Source organism: Bombina bombina, chromosome 7 (genome assembly GCF_027579735.1).
Source record: "Bombina bombina isolate aBomBom1 chromosome 7, aBomBom1.pri, whole genome shotgun sequence".
Classification (NCBI taxonomy): Eukaryota; Metazoa; Chordata; class Amphibia; order Anura; family Bombinatoridae; genus Bombina; species Bombina bombina.
The window spans coordinates 484,052,324-484,068,378 of NC_069505.1; the positions used below are offsets into that span (position 1 = coordinate 484,052,324).

General features: G+C 39.1%; 1 protein-coding gene across 1 annotated transcript in view; it reads right to left on the reverse strand.

The window, feature by feature from the left end:
• LOC128636015 (galectin-4) overlaps nt 1-9,841 on the reverse strand; it is a gene marked incomplete in the record, with an annotated part of 14,970 nt that extends 5,129 nt beyond the window's left edge. Inside the window, 3 exon segments of the mRNA XM_053689086.1 lie at nt 1,549-1,756; nt 5,406-5,494; nt 9,759-9,841. Of these exon segments, the coding sequence (XP_053545061.1) occupies nt 1,549-1,756; nt 5,406-5,494; nt 9,759-9,803 (342 nt within the window).
• Between the last annotated feature and the right edge of the window lie 6,214 nt (nt 9,842-16,055).

The window sequence follows — 16,055 nt, forward strand, 5'->3', positions numbered from 1 at the left end:
ACTTAATTTGCAAAACAAAATAACAGTGTTAAAAGAATTCTGTTGGAATCCATGTTCCTGGTTCCTGTGATATGAGCTAACCAATCAGGAAAATGTTTACCATACTTAAAGGGTCACTCAAGTCAAAATTAAAAAAATGCATGATTCATATAGAGCAGCAATTTTAATCAACTTCCCTATGTACTCTCATTAACAAAATGTGCACAGTCTCTTTATATTTACACTTTTTGGGTCACCAACTTCTTCTGAGCATGTGCAAGAATTCATAGAATATATGCATTTGTGATTGGCTGATAGCTGTCACATGATACAAGGGGGAGTGGAAATAGACATAACTGAAATTTATCAGAAAAAAAAAAAATCTACTACTCCTTTGAAGTTCATGCTAAGGGCTATTGCATAGTCTTGTTATAATTTGTTGATTATGCAAATTTAATATATTTACTTTAAAGGGATTTGAAATTCAGAATCAATCTTTCATGGTTCAGACAGATAATTTTAATAGACTTTTCAATACTTTTATCAAATTTACTTCCTTCTCTTGGTATCCTTTGTGGAAAAGTACACCTAGGGATTGGGAAACTGTGGAGCAGAAATGCACAACCGCGAGCTAGCTGTTGATTAGTGGCTACGCACATATGTCTTTTGTCATTGGCTCCCAGATGTGTTCAGCTAGCTCCCAGTACAGTAGTGCATTTCTACTCTGCAGCTGACTTTAACTCCGTGTTTTATAGTGGTTAAACCATTATAAGCATCACAACATTTTTTTTCTACCCTTTATGTCCCTTTAAGTATGATGGAGGTTATCAAGGCTCTTTTAGAGGAAGAGTAACGAATGCACCTTTTTCGGGGTATTTTAGAGCATGAGCAGGCAAAATGAATAATACAAGTAGATTGCAACGTTCTTTACTTTTCCTTCATTTCACATTTTCTATGGAAAAATTAAAATTTGAGTTTAAGGACCCTTTAAATGTGGATGGCCATGTTTAAAATCAAGTGGGGGAAAAAACTTTTGTAAGACATAAAAACATTGGCTTGAGGGATCTGTCCTGAAAGTCAAGTAACAGTGTTTTATGGCATTTAGAGTAAAAAAATTAAAACGTTTATACAGTTTTAAACGGATACTAAACCCACATTTTTTCTTTCATGATTCAGATAGAGCAGCAATTTTAAGTAACTTTCTAATTTACTCCTATTATCAATTTTTTCTTCGTTCTCTTGGTATCTTTTATTTCAAAAATCAGGAATTTAAGCTAAAGAGCCTGCCCATTTTTGGTTCAGCAGCTGGGTATCGCTTGCTGATTGGTAGCTAAATGTAACGCTACCCAGGTTCTGAACCAAAAATGGGCCGGCTCTTTAGCTTAAATTCCTGATTTTTCAAATAAAAATACCAAGAGAACGAAGAAAAATTGAGAATAGGCGTAAATTAGAAAGTTGCTCAAAATTACTGCTCTATCTGAATCATAAAAGAAAAAAATTTGGGTTTAATATCCCTTTAAGTATCAAATAGTCACACAAAGATCGTGATCACATCAGACTTTTTCCTACCTGAAAGCTCCCAGGATTTACAAAAACCACCATCTCAAAGTGTTTCCCTTTGTGGAACGGGAAATGATCTTTTCTCTTCTCCTCTGCTCCCCAGTTACCTTCTAGGAAGCTGTTAAACACGACCTTGTCCTTCCCATCAAAACGTGGGTTGAAGTGGAAGGCAATGTCCGTTCCATCGTACTGACCGCAGGAAAAGTTCACAACGAAACTGTGAAAATGTAAATAAAATGATAGGGGTGGGTAGAAAAATAATTAACGGAACAAAATTAAATACTTATTAGTCAGATAGAGAACACGTTTGTAAACATCTTTCCAATTCATTTCATTATCAAAATGTGCACAATCTTTTTATCTGAACACTTTCGGAAACACCAGTACTGAGCATGTGCAACAATTAGGCATTTTGTGATTGGCTGATGACTGTCGCTTGATGCAGGAGGAACAAAAATTTAACTAATGGTATTTGATAGAAAAAAAAATCTACTACTTATTTGAAATTCATACTAAGGGCTAGATTACGAGTGGCGCGATAACTGTTGCTCGCGAGTGATAAGGGGTATATTTCGGCTCTTTGCTCCCGTATTCAGAGTTTAAATTAAACACGATTGCTTGAGTGCAATTGAATAAAACGCGCGTTGGGTTAGTGCAACTTCAGAGCTCTGGTTAAGTGTTACGCTCAGCTAAAAAGTTGCACAAAACACATCAAAACTACATTGTATGGTACAGTTACACTCATAATAACACTATCTAATAAAAATTATTAAAAAGAAAAAATATTGCATAAAAAAGTTATAAGGGCTCAAAGGGCTTTAACAGAGATACATACATAAACATGTCTAAATAAATAAATATATATATATATATATATATATATGAGTCTACACATATTTATATATGTATATGTTTTACAGAAATATATATACACAATCATATAAACACATTTTATATATATATATATATATATATATATATATATATATATATATATATATATATATATATATAAAAGTGCATTAGAGCCCTTTGCAGTCAAGTAGCTGAATACATGAAAAATCATATTTATGCAATATTCATAATTAATAAAGTCTTATACTGTTTATGTACTGAAAATATTTCACATTACAATGTTCTGCACATAGGGGAATATATTTTAAATAGATATTCATATATATATATATATATATCTATACCTATATTTAATTTTATATATATATATATATATATATATATATATATATATATATATATATATATATATATATATATATATATACAAAAAAAACAGATAGAAATAGAAATATGTATTTAAAGGGACATAAAACCCAAATGTTCTTTCATGATTCAGATAAAGTATACAACTTTAAACTTTTCAATGTACTTCTGTTATAAAATTGTCTTTGTTCTTTTGCTATCATTTGTTGAAAAGCAGGAAGTTAAGTTCAGGCTCGTGCACTTGTCTGCAGCACTATACGGCAGCTGTTTTGTAACAGTGTTATTCATTAGGTGGTAGCACTATTTGCTGTCATGTAGCGCTCTCAACATGTGCACGCTACCGATCTAGGTATCTCTTCAACAAAGAATAACAAGAAAACAAAGCAAATTTGATAACATAAGTAAATTGGAATCTGTTTAAAAATTGTATTCTGTATTAGAATCATGAAAGAAATATTTTGGGTTTCATATCCCTTTAAAGGAACATAAAACCCAAAAAATTGTATTTCATGATTCAGATAGAGGATGCAAATCTAAACAACTTTCCAATTTACTTCTATAATCTAATTTGCTTCATTCTCTTAGTATCCGTTGTTGAAGAAACAGCAATGCACCTGGGTGAGTTAATAACATGAGTCATATATTTGTAGCAACCAATCAGCAGCTCCTGAGCCTACCTATGAATGCTTTTCAACAAAGGATACCAAAAGAACAAAAACAAATTAGATAACAAAATTAAATTGGAAAGTTGTTGAAAATTGCATGCTCTATCTGAATCATTTTTAAAGGTTTATTAAAAATTTTCTTTCAAGGTTCAGATAGAGCATACAATTTTAAATAAGTTTCTAATTTACTTCTATTATCAATTTTTCTTTGTACTCTTGATATCTTTTGTTGAAAAGCAGGGATGGCTGCTTAAGAGCCAGCCCATATCTGGAGCACTATATGGCAGCAGTTTTGCAAGAATGTTATCCATATCAAAGAGCATTAGATGGCAGAACTATTGTATGCCTTGTAGTTCTCTAGATGCCTACCTAGGTATCTCCAACACAGAATATCATGAGAACAGCAAATTTGATAATCAATGTAAACTGGAAACTTTTTTTTAAATGGCATTCTCTGTCTGAATCACAAAAATTGCATGTTCTGTAGGAATCATGAATGTTTAACTTTGACTTTAATGTCCCTTTAATTTCTCAAATCCCCTTATTACTTTTGTAGCTTCCCTCTGTTATTCCATTTCAAATGGTTGGGAGGTGTGAGAGAAGAAAGAAGGTAACAAGAAAGGCAAGGAGAAATAGGAAAATTGTTGAGGAGGGATATGAGAAGAAAACATGAGAATATAAACTGGAGTGAGATTGGAAGAAAATGATAAAGAATAGAGACAATATTCTAGATAAAGAAGACCATGACATTGAGCAAGGAAAGGATACAAAATGAAGTAGAGAGAAGCCATAGTGATGGCCAGAAGATAAAGAGAGACAATTTACGGAGATCAGGAGTGTCAGGCAAGAGAACTAAAGAGATAAGCAGAATAGTGAAATTAGAGAAAAAGAACCAGGTGACAAAGGGGGCACCATTAGTAAACTGATAGCAAGAGGAGGAAGATAATAAAAAAGTAAGATAAAGAAATAACAGGAAACAAAGGTCTACGGAAAGAGGAACTTCAGTGCAAGGAACGGATATGATACAGATTAGATAAGAGCTCTGGAGATCCCCAAGAATTCACCTTTCACAAACTCCCTCCCTCCTATACTTTTTATTCTATCCTTTTCTTTTTCTCTCCCCGTTGTGTTTATTTATCTCTCAATTTTTTTTCTGTCTCTTATTCTTCCCTTATGTATTTTTCTATTTCACTATGTTCTATTTTTATCCATCTCTTCTTTCTCATCCACTATTCTGTGCGGGGGGGCACCTTCTTTGACATCTCCCAAGGATACAGCTATTATTAATATAAATATATAATCCATCCTAATCCTTAAAGGGACATAAAACCCAAAAATGTCCTTTCATGAACATACAATTTTAAACAACTTTCCAATTTACTTCTATTATAAAAATGTTTTCGTTTTTTGTTATCCTATGTGGAAAAGCAGTAAGGTAAGTTCAGAAGTCTGCAGCACTATATGGCAGCAGTTTTGCAACAATGTTATAAATTAGTAAGAGCACTAGATGGCAGCAGTTTTAGAACAATGTTATACATTAGTAAGAGCACTAGATGGCAGCAGTTTTATAATAATGTTATACGTTAGCAAGAGCACTAGATGTTTTATAACAATGTTATACATTAGTAAGAGCACTAGATGGCAGCAGTTTTATAATAATGTTATACATTAGCAAGAGCACTATATGGCTGCACTACTTTCTGTTATGTAGTGTTCCAGACAGGTGCACACTACCTATCTAGATATTTTGTAAACAAAGAACAACAAAAGAACAAAATTAATTTAATAATAGCAGTAAATTGGAACCTTTTTTTAAATTGTTTTCTGTATCTGAATCATAAAATAAAAATTTGGGTTTCATGTCCCTTTAACCTATGTGCCCCTCTATATGAGCCTGCTAGATCATGTAATCATCCTTATTTACATTCGCTCTATGGTTTGTGGCCCATCTTTATAATAAATGCAACAAAAGACCCTTACTGGCTAACATGGTGATTAACGATCCCTTGAATGTAGATTGACATCCCAGGTCGGAGACCCCCATACACTGGACATCTGTATGGAAGAGACTGGTGGGAGAGAAATAATTACAATGGGAAGAGGTTAGAGACAAATAAGACAGAATATACAAGGTAAAAATATAAATGAAGACAGTGTGGCTCAAAGCTAAAGACAGAAAGATGAGGAAAGAAAGACTTCAACAGCACCTAACACGTACCAAATGAAGACCCAAAATCACCTACCAACACATCTTTGATGTAAGACCATCACAGCACATATGGAGGAAGACCTCACAGTACCTATGGGTACATATCATTGAAGACACTGCAAGACCCACCAATACATACTGAAGAAGACCAAGACCCCATAGCACCTACTGGTAGATATCATGGAAGACCCTGCAACACCCACCAATACATGGCACCAATTCATAGCACCAACCAGTACATACTGAGGGAAGACCACCATAGCACCTACTAAGATTAGACCTCACAGCACATAAGCACATACTAAGAGAATCCCCCAAAGTTCCACCAATGCACACTGCAGAAAAAACATATATAAAAGGTAGATCCCACAGCAACCTACCAGCACATACTGGAGAAAGACGTCCATAGTATTTACTGCCAGATAGTGAGGCATATCTCACAGCAATTAACAGTTGTTACTGAGGGAAAATCTCCACAGCACCTACCAGCATATACTGAGGGAAGGCCTCACATTTAGAGAGGACTCCTTACCACCTACTACCATATACTTCGGGTAGAAAACGGACATAATCTACTGCCACATACATACAACCTACCATGGCATACTTAGAGAGGACCTCACACTACCTACTGTTACAAACTTAAGGAAACTCACATCATTTTCTGCCGCATACTTAGGGAAAATCCCCACTCCGACTACAGCTAGGGCAGGCACCCTCTACTGCCACATACTTAAGGAAAATCCCTAACCACTTACCACCTTTTACTTAGGAAGGACATCCCACCCCCTACTGAGCATATACATAAGGAGGGCTCTACATCACATACCAAATACCAGCCCAAACAGAGAAAAAATGTATTCTATAGGTTGTAAGAAATGATCTATTCTTTAATCTGTTCAAAAATCATTTTAATCTGAAATGCAATCACATAAACTAAAACAATAACTAAAACTATAAAGTAGGGCTCAACAAATTTGTTCAGAATCTAGGAGTCAGACCATACATTTAGGAGTGAGCAGTTTTTGGCCATTCTTATTCTTTTTTTTGTAAAGTCCCTGAGTGTAGGGAGCAAAAAGAAGTGAGGTGCAGTCTAAAGAGTTACATATGTTACTGGCAACCAAAGAGGTAAAATGTATTATTTCTATGTTACTGGCAGCCAAGGGGTAACGTTACTGCTCAGTTGTGAAAAATACACATAGTGGGGTCAAGAAATGTAGAGCTTTTAGGGGGTATTGTGTGACTCCACCTACCTTTGTCCCATTGTTGAAGCGATACCTAGGTAGGTAGTGTGCTACTTTTTTAAGCAGTGCATAGCATGAAACATTGCTGCCACCTAGTGTTCTTGAAAATGTATAACAGTTGTAAAACCTGCCATATATTTTCAGTCATGTGCATACTCCTACACCTTCCTACCTACTTTTCAACAACAGAATGACAAGAGAACAAACAAAGGGTTGCCAGTAGGGTTGCTACCTGTCTGGGAATTACCCAGAAAGTTAGGGTTTCAGTTTGTATGTCCGAGTTCAAAGGTGAGTTAGACATGGTCATGCTAATGTCTGTGTTTGGTGGGAAACAGCCACAGCCAAAAAAAGGTGACGTTGTGCATTTGTAACATATTGCACATGCTGACAGTTATTTCTCTCTTGTGCGTGTGTGTCTGTGTGTAAAAGTGACTGTGCGAGAGTGTTTGTGTTAGTGTATGAGTGTGTGTGTGTGAGAGAGTGTTAGTATCTGTGTGTGTGTGTGTGAGAGTGTGTTATTGTGTGTGAGAGCGTGCGCATGTTTGAAAAAATGAGTGTATTTGTATGTGTGCAAGAGAGAGTGTGTGTTTATGTGAGAGAGCGTTAGTATCTGTGTGTGGTTTTGTGTTAGTGTGTGAGAGAGCATGTGTGTGTGTGAGAGAGCGTTAGTGTGTGTGTGCACGTGTGTAAGATAGAAAGAAAAGTGTGTGAGTGAGAGAGAGAGAGAGAGAGAGAAAGAGAGCGTGTGTGTTATTATGTTACTTTGTGTGACTGTGGGTATGTGTGAGAGAGAGTGTATGTGTGAGGGAGAGTGTGTGTGAGAGAGTGTATGTGTGAGACAGTGTGTGTGTGAGAGACAGAGAGTGTGTGAGAGACAGAGAGTGTGTGAGAGAGAGTGTATGTGTGAGAGAGAGTGTGTATGTTATGTTAGTTTGTGTAACTGTGTGAGTACGTGTGAGACAGTGAGTGTGTGTGTGAGAGAGTGAGAGAGAGAGTGTGTGTGAGAGAGAGATAGAAAGAGTCTGTGTGAGAGAGAGTGTGTGTGAGAGAGTTTGTGTGTGAGAGAGAGTGTGTGTGTTATGTTAGTTTGTGTGACTGTGTGAGTATGTGTGAGAGAGTGGGTGTGTGTGTGAGAGAGAGTGTGCGAGTGTGAGAGAGAGAGTGTATGAGAGAGTGTGTGTGAGAGAGAGTGTGTGTGAGAGAGAGAGTGTATGGGTGAGAGAGAGTGTGTGTTTTATTATGTTAGTTTGTGTGACTGTGTGAGTTTGTGTGAGAGAGTGAGAGTGTGTGTGAGAGAGAGTGTGTGTGTGAGCAATATATGGCAGCTATGTTTGCAATAATGTTATAGTGCTCAAGATACATGCAAGTATGCTCAGTACGCTCTCATAGAAAGGAGATACATTTTAACAAAGGATAGAACATGAAAATATAATAAAAGATGTTAAAAGACATTTATTGGAACATTTTGTTTTTAATTATAAACAATATCTGAATCACGGAAGTTGAATTTTCACTTCCCTAACAATACACACCCATAGATATCCCATTTAAAATAAAATAAAAATATTGCTTTAAATCACACTTTTAGATCTCTGAGGAAGGTACAGTGGTGCAACGTGAAACGCGTCAGTTTTGGATTCATGGCTGCTGTTATTTCACTGGGTACTATGCAGTATATATATGTGTAATAACAATGGAATAAAAACTTTTTTGCTTTCCTTTAACTATAATTGGCACAGCTTTGCTATTAACTTACAAACCTTATATTCAAATGAATTATGTCTTACTTTTGCTATGGCTGAACATCTTTTGTTTCCCTGAAGGATTGTGGGGGGAAAATTGCTTGGAAAGCATATGAATCATCAGCTTAATATTGCAAGCCGCCTTACTTATTAAGACTAAGAGGTATATTTAACATAGTGCGAGCGGACATGAAACAATGTAGCGTATCATGTCCGCTGCACATCGATAAATGCTGACAGCATACGCTGTCAGCATTTATCATTGCACCAGCAGTTCTTGTAAACTGCTGGTGCAATGCCGCCCCCTGCAGATTTGCGGCAGGAGGTGTCAATCAACCCGATAGTATTTGATCGGGATGATTTCTGTCCACCGCCTCAGAGCAGGCGGACAGGTTCTGGACCAGCCTGAAGACTCACGTGGATACAAGGGGCATTAAGCTCTATACAGAGCTTGATAATTCGGCCCCTCAGACTCTTCCACTGGATATTAAAGTTTTATAAAACAATGTTTTTGCACTTAAAGGGATATTAAAACCCATATTTTTTCTTTCATGATTCAGATAGAGCAGCAATTTTTAGCAACTTTCCAATTTACTCATAATATACATTTTTCTTTATTCTCTTGGTATCTTTATTTGAAAAGCAGGAATGTGAGCTTAGGAGACGGCCTATTTTTAGTTCAGCACCCTGGGTAGCGCTGATTGGTGGATACATTTAATCTAAACCATGAAAAAAAAGAAAAAATTGGATTTCATGTATCTTTAAATTCTAAAGGATTTTAAAAAGGTGCCAGTGTAATATACTTTCTTCTATAGTATGAAAAACAAATATATATGACTTCAGTATGTTACAATTCAGAAATATACCAACCAGATATTGATTAAGATGCAATCATTGTTTGAAGGATAATACTGCAGCTAGGACAGTTATGTAAATAAAATAAAAAAAAGTCTATTCCTAGCAAGTCATAAAGATGGGGATACCTCAAACTAAATAAACACATAGTAACAGTGAACGGTATGGAGGGATGGATATCATAAGGAGAAAAAATGAAAAGGAAGCTATAGACAGGAAATTTATGGATGAACAAAAGATGTGTGCAGAAGTCAGACAAGACGCCAGCATAAGTGACACTTACTGGTTTGTACACAGGTTGGTAGCCAGGGGCTGGAAAGAAAGCCATGTCTAGTCTCTTTGATGGTCACAGTCAGCTAGTCCACAGGTCACGGAGTGGCTGTGTGTAATTCACAGGGAGTGTCCTTTATACACAGGTGTGCGGTGGGTGTGACCACTTTGACAGCATCCTCCTTGCCTTTGTAACCTTTGGGACTTAAGCTAGCCGATTCTTGCATCACAAGTGCCAATTTAGTATATACAGTATGCTACAGTAAATGCAGTTGCTATATATATATATATATATATATATATATATATATATATATATATATATATATATATATATAAAAACATAGCTTACTGACAGCAGACAGATCACTTAATTTCATCTTTTATACACTAGAAAATATAAAGAGGAGAAATTAGGTGGGGAGGCCAGCAGTGATGCCCTTTGGTCTAATAGGTATACATTTCGCTGGCTTAGCTGGTCTCCCTCAGCAAGGCTGGGCATAGAGCAAACAACCTTATCAGTTCCAAACACAGCAATATAGTTCTTCTTATCAGTGAGGTGTGACTAGAATTAGATATTATTTTTTTATTTGAATATACACACTGCTCTACTAATAATTAATGTGAACGTTTCAAAATGATTCAATGTTATTTGATTATTAATAATTAATGCATAAATAGATTGGAAATAAAAGCCCATTGCCCAGGCAAGAAAATGCTTTTAATCTAGACCTAAATGGGTTAATTATTACATATTGCAATACAGGGCATAAAGTCTGATCAGATAAAGCCTGGATTATTTGACTATATTTATAATACTATGAAACAGGATGTGCCACAGCTAACGCACTGTGTACTTGGTGCATATCTTATACATCTGACTCCCAACTGTCTTTCTTAAATCAGCCCCACCCATCAACCACCATATTAGACCTTCAAATCAGACTCATATACCTCCCCCAGGTCATAGCCTTATTACATCTCAGATCAGTCCACCATGTCCTACCAGATTCTAATGTACACCAGTTAGACTTACCTGGCATAAAACTCTTATGTTCCATTCCATATCATTCTCTCCTGTTTTGTATGAGAACAGATAATCTATTCCCCCACCCCAAATAACACTTGCTTGCCTACCCCAGATAAACCTCTCCCTGCCCCAAAACCAGACCTGCTTGCCTACCCCAGATAAACCTCTCCCTGCCCCCAAATCAGACCTGCTTGCCTACCCCAGATAAACCTCTCCCTGCCCCCAAATCAGACCTGCTTGCCCACCCCATATAAGCTTCTACCTGCTCCCAAATTAGACCTGCTTGCCCACCTCAGATAAACCTCCCCTGCCCCCAAATCAGACCTGCTTGCCCACCCCAGATAAACCGCTCCCTGCCCCCAAATCTGACTTACTTACCTGCCCTAGATTGGCCTCTCTCTGCAAATCAGACCTGCTTGCCCACCCCTGTTAAACCTCTCCCTTACCCCAAATAACACTTGCTTACCCACCCCCAGATAAGCCTCTCCTTGCCCTCAAATCAGAGCTGCTTGCCCACCCCAGATAAACCTCACCCTGTCCCCAAATCAGACCTGCTTGCCCACCCCAGATAAACCTCCCCTGCCCCCAAATCAGACCTGCTTGCCCACCCCAGATAAACCGCTCCCTGCCCCCAAATCTGACTTACTTACCTGCCCTAGATTGGCCTCTCTCTGCAAATCAGACCTGCTTGCCCACCCCTGTTAAACATCTCCCTTACCCCAAATAACACTTGCTTACCCACCCCCAGATAAGCCTCTCCTTGCCCTCAAATCAGAGCTGCTTGCCCACCCCAGATAAACCTCACCCTGGCCCCAAATCAGACCTGCTTGCCCACCCCAGATAAACCTCCCCAGCCCCCAAATCAGACCTGCTTGCCCACCCCAGATAAACCGCTCCCTGCCCCCAAATCTGACTTACTTACCTGCCCTAGATTGGCCTCTCTCTGCAAATCAGACCTGCTTGCCCACCCCTGTTAAACCTCTCCCTTACCCCAAATAACACTTGCTTACCCACCCCCAGATAAGCCTCTCCTTGCCCTTTAAATCAGAGCTGCTTGCCCACCCCAGATAAACCTCACCCTGTCCCCAAATCAGACCTGCTTGCCCACCCCATATAAGCCTCTCCCTGCCTGCAAATAAGACCTGCTTGCCCACCCCATATAAGCCTCTCCCTGCCCCCAAATAAGACCTGCTTGCCCACCCCATATAAGCCTCTCCCTGCCTGCAAATAAGACCTGCTTGCCCACCCCATATAAGCCTCTCCCTGCCTGCAAATAAGACCTGCTTGCCCACCCCATATAAGCCTCTCCCTGCCTGCAAATCAGACCTGCTTGCTCACCCCATATAAGCCTCTCCCTGCCTGCAAATCAGACCTGCTTGCTCACCCCATATAAGCCTCTCCCTGTATGCAAATAAGACCTGCTTGACCACCCCATATAAGCCTCTCCTTGCCTGCAAATCAGACCTGCTTGCTCACCCCATATAAGCCTCTCCCTGCCTGCAAATAAGACCTGATTGACCAGGGCCGTCTTTAATATTGACTGGACCCTGGGCAAAAAAATTCTTGCCCCCCCCCCCCCATGCAATTTTGCTCTCCACCCCAACATCCCAAAAAACAACTAAATCAATTAATTTTATTAAAAAAAAAACTGGAAATTATTAGCCCAGCAGTGGATCATCCACTGCTGGGCTAATCATAAAAAAAAAATGCAATATGTGAAACTAGACCTAAGCAGTACTAATAAGTAAATAAATATATAAATTCCCCCACTGTGGATTAATTTAATATTCTTTTGAATGTGATTCTGGTGTGAGGTTAGCTGGTTAAAGATATTTAGGGCAGCCAACAGGAGAAAAGCAAGGTATAGACTGAGGAGGAAGCATGGAGGTGCAGACAAATATAAGTTTACTGACTGAAACAGCAGAACTTCTATGGGAAGCTGTAAAATCCGAGACAGAAAGAAAACAAAAACTATAAAAATTAACCTTAAATTAATGTGTGATGTATCAGCATGACACTATACATCAGCCACATCAGCACATGTCACTTATTTGCTAGGAATAAGTTCCCTCTCATCCTGCACTAGACAATGCTGCATGGGGAGGGGCGTGTGTGCACTCACTTATTGTTCCCACTGACACCTTTCTACAAAGCACTGTTCCCCTAACAAACTTCAGTTAGTTGATCTAAGGGCCACAGCAGAAAGAGCAGGGCTAAGGGGACCAGCAGACTGGATGCTGTCTTCCCATGGCTGCATGGATACAGTGTGAGATGTCACACAGCCTCAAGACTGAAGAGAGCAGTGTATGCAGCTGCACAGATGCTCAAATCCTCACGTGCCTGCCACTCCAGCTTTCTGCTGCATGCGCCTACAGTCAGCCCTAGCCAGAAACAATCCCTACCACCAGAGCAATTACCTGGTAACAGTGGTAACCCCAGTAGGACCTTTTCTGATGCAGTGGAAATAGCTGGATGCCAAGTTAGGGGTTTGCATTCAGTGCTGCACAGTGCACATCTAAAACAGCACATGGCAATAGCTTGGCATGTCACATGACACCGGCATGGCCTGGCAAAGTTTTTAAAAAAAAAAAATAAGCAGAGAACTTTTAACTGTGACAGTATTAAGACTGAATGTGTGTGTTCCCCATGTCACATCAGCAGTCTGGTATTAACCACACTCTTGGGCCCCTCAACAGAGACTGGGCCCTGGGCATCTGCCCCTTTTGCCCTGTGTTAAAGACGGTCCTGTGCTTGACCACCCCATATAAGCCTCTCCCTGCCCCCAAATCAGACTTGCTTATCCACCCCAGATTGGCCTTTCCCTGCCTGCAAATTAGACATGCTTGCCCAACCCAGATAAACCTATCCCTGCCGCCCCAAATCAGACCTGCTTGCACTCCCCAGATTGGCCTCTCCCTGCCTGCAAATCAGACATGCTTGCCCATCCCTGTTAAACCTCTTCCTGCCCCCAAATTAGACATGCTTGCCCACCCCATATAAGCCTCTCCTTGCCCTCAAATCAGAGCTGCTTGCCCACCCCAGATAAAACTCTTCCTGACCGCAGATCAGACTTGCATGTCCTCCCAAAACTGGCCATCAGTCTTCTGAAGACAAGACCACCCCAAGATCAGACCTACCAGTCTTTTTCAGATCAGTCCCGCCTGCCCACTCACCAGCCCCTATTTTTACAACCAGTAGTTAATCCTGACTGATCATCGAAGGATTATATCCAATTGACCTCTCAATTTGCATCTACATAGCAAACAGCATTCTTTACTAATGAGAGAATATATAATCAAAAATTCAAAAAAAGAGAAAATAAAACGTATCAAAATAAAAAAAATATAATTTAAGCATGTCATTTTATCACAATAAAGCATAAATATTATTAGTTTCAATTGGTATAAGATGATTTTTTCTGTTTTTAGAAACATATTTTTAAAACACACAAATAAGCCTCGATCACAGTCTATCGGGAGTGGCATTCTCATTTTTTTTCAGGATGAAAAGGCTACTTACTTTTTTATTCGGTGCTGTCACAATTACATGCTTTCAGCTGATTCTCGCACTCGCAAAAAGTACTTGATAAGTCCTCAAAAGGACAATTTGTATATTTTTAACACTATTTCACTGTTATCTCTCAGTGTTATCTTGCACATATGACAGGACACAGTCTAGATGTTTATTAAAGGGACATAAAACAAGTTTAGATAGAGACAAAATATAATATGTACTTTAATTACTTTACCTGCAAATTTATACTGCAGTGCCTCGCCATTAACCGTTCTTTTAAGTTTCCGGATAGTAAAGCTCTAACTCCCCCCACACATTTCCTTCTATGGCTGTATCTATATCTATTGTTGTTTTGGTAGAATGCAAAAGTGAACAGGGATGATCTGCTGGAGCATGCCTAGAAGCTGTAAACTCAGTTGAAATACAATGCCTGTGTCTAAACACTGATAAAGGGGGTGAGTACAGCATGGCTATGTTAGTAATTTTGCTTATTTTTGAAAATTATTTTAAAATACTTGCCAGCAATTTTAAAAAAAAATTATGCAATCTATGTTTAATTAATTTGCCCTTTTAGGATAGGCACAGATCTCAACCTGTTTTATGTCACTTTAACATACATGGTATTGATTCATTAGAGTTCCATTCATCCCTATTGGAGAGGCTGTATACAGTCAACAGGGCACACACATATGTATAGGGACATTAACAGCTCTGGCAAAAATTTAAGAGACCACTACAAAATGATCAGTTTCTCTGGTTTTACTATATATAGGTATGTGCTTGAGTAAAATGAACTTTTTTGTTTTATTCTATAAACTACAGACAATATTTCTCCTAAATTCCAAAAAAACAAAATATTGTGATTTAGAGCATTATTTGCAGCAAATGACAACTGGTCACAATAGCAAAAAGATGCGGCGTTTTCAGACCTCAAATAATGCAAAGAAAACAAGTTCATAATACTCCAGACCGGAAGGGGCAGAGACACGATCGGGAAGGTCGAGCAACAGCTCTTGTGGGATCGAGCTAAGCCCTATGATACAACCACCGCAAGCAATTCCTTGTGGCCGCGGAAAAGTTGACGGCTATTGGAGTCTCTTCGCTCAGACATTGAGCAGCTTGCAAGCAGCACTTGGAGGTGTGAGTAGCTGCATCACCGGTCTCGGTATTGGAGATTGAAGGGCTCTTTCCCGGGACCACCGGCCAGTCGAGGGATCCTCCTCAGACACTCTGCACTAAGAGTATTACTTGAATTATCAAGCACATCAGGGAAATACCTGACTACATAAGACCGTCTCAGGAGAGACACTGCACAGCAGCAGAAATTGCCTCATACTTTGGCGTGCTTGTTTGAACATAGGTCAGGTAGTGGAAGGGGCATCCCGACAGTCCTGTGAGGACACAGAACCCCAAGGGAGCCCTAGGAGACTTGTGCATACACTTGTGGGGACTGTCTCCCGGTACCAGTGGGAGAGTGAACGGATCTACCGGTCTAGGTAGGTGAAGAGAGTTGTGCCATAAGTGCTTCCAAGCTATTGATACCTGGCCGTGGACGTGTAAAGAATTTGATCTTACACGGAGGGCCACCCTTGTAACCAACAGCTAGGGCAAATTCATTACAGCATTTTTCCCTGCTGCCTTGCGATATAGTGCCGTTATCTAAAGGGATAACAGAAGAAGCTGGTCATCACTGGATCAAGGCTTTAGCAGAGGGAATAAAGAGACCACCCACAAGGAGACCGGCTTGTTCTGGACCCTCACGGAGGA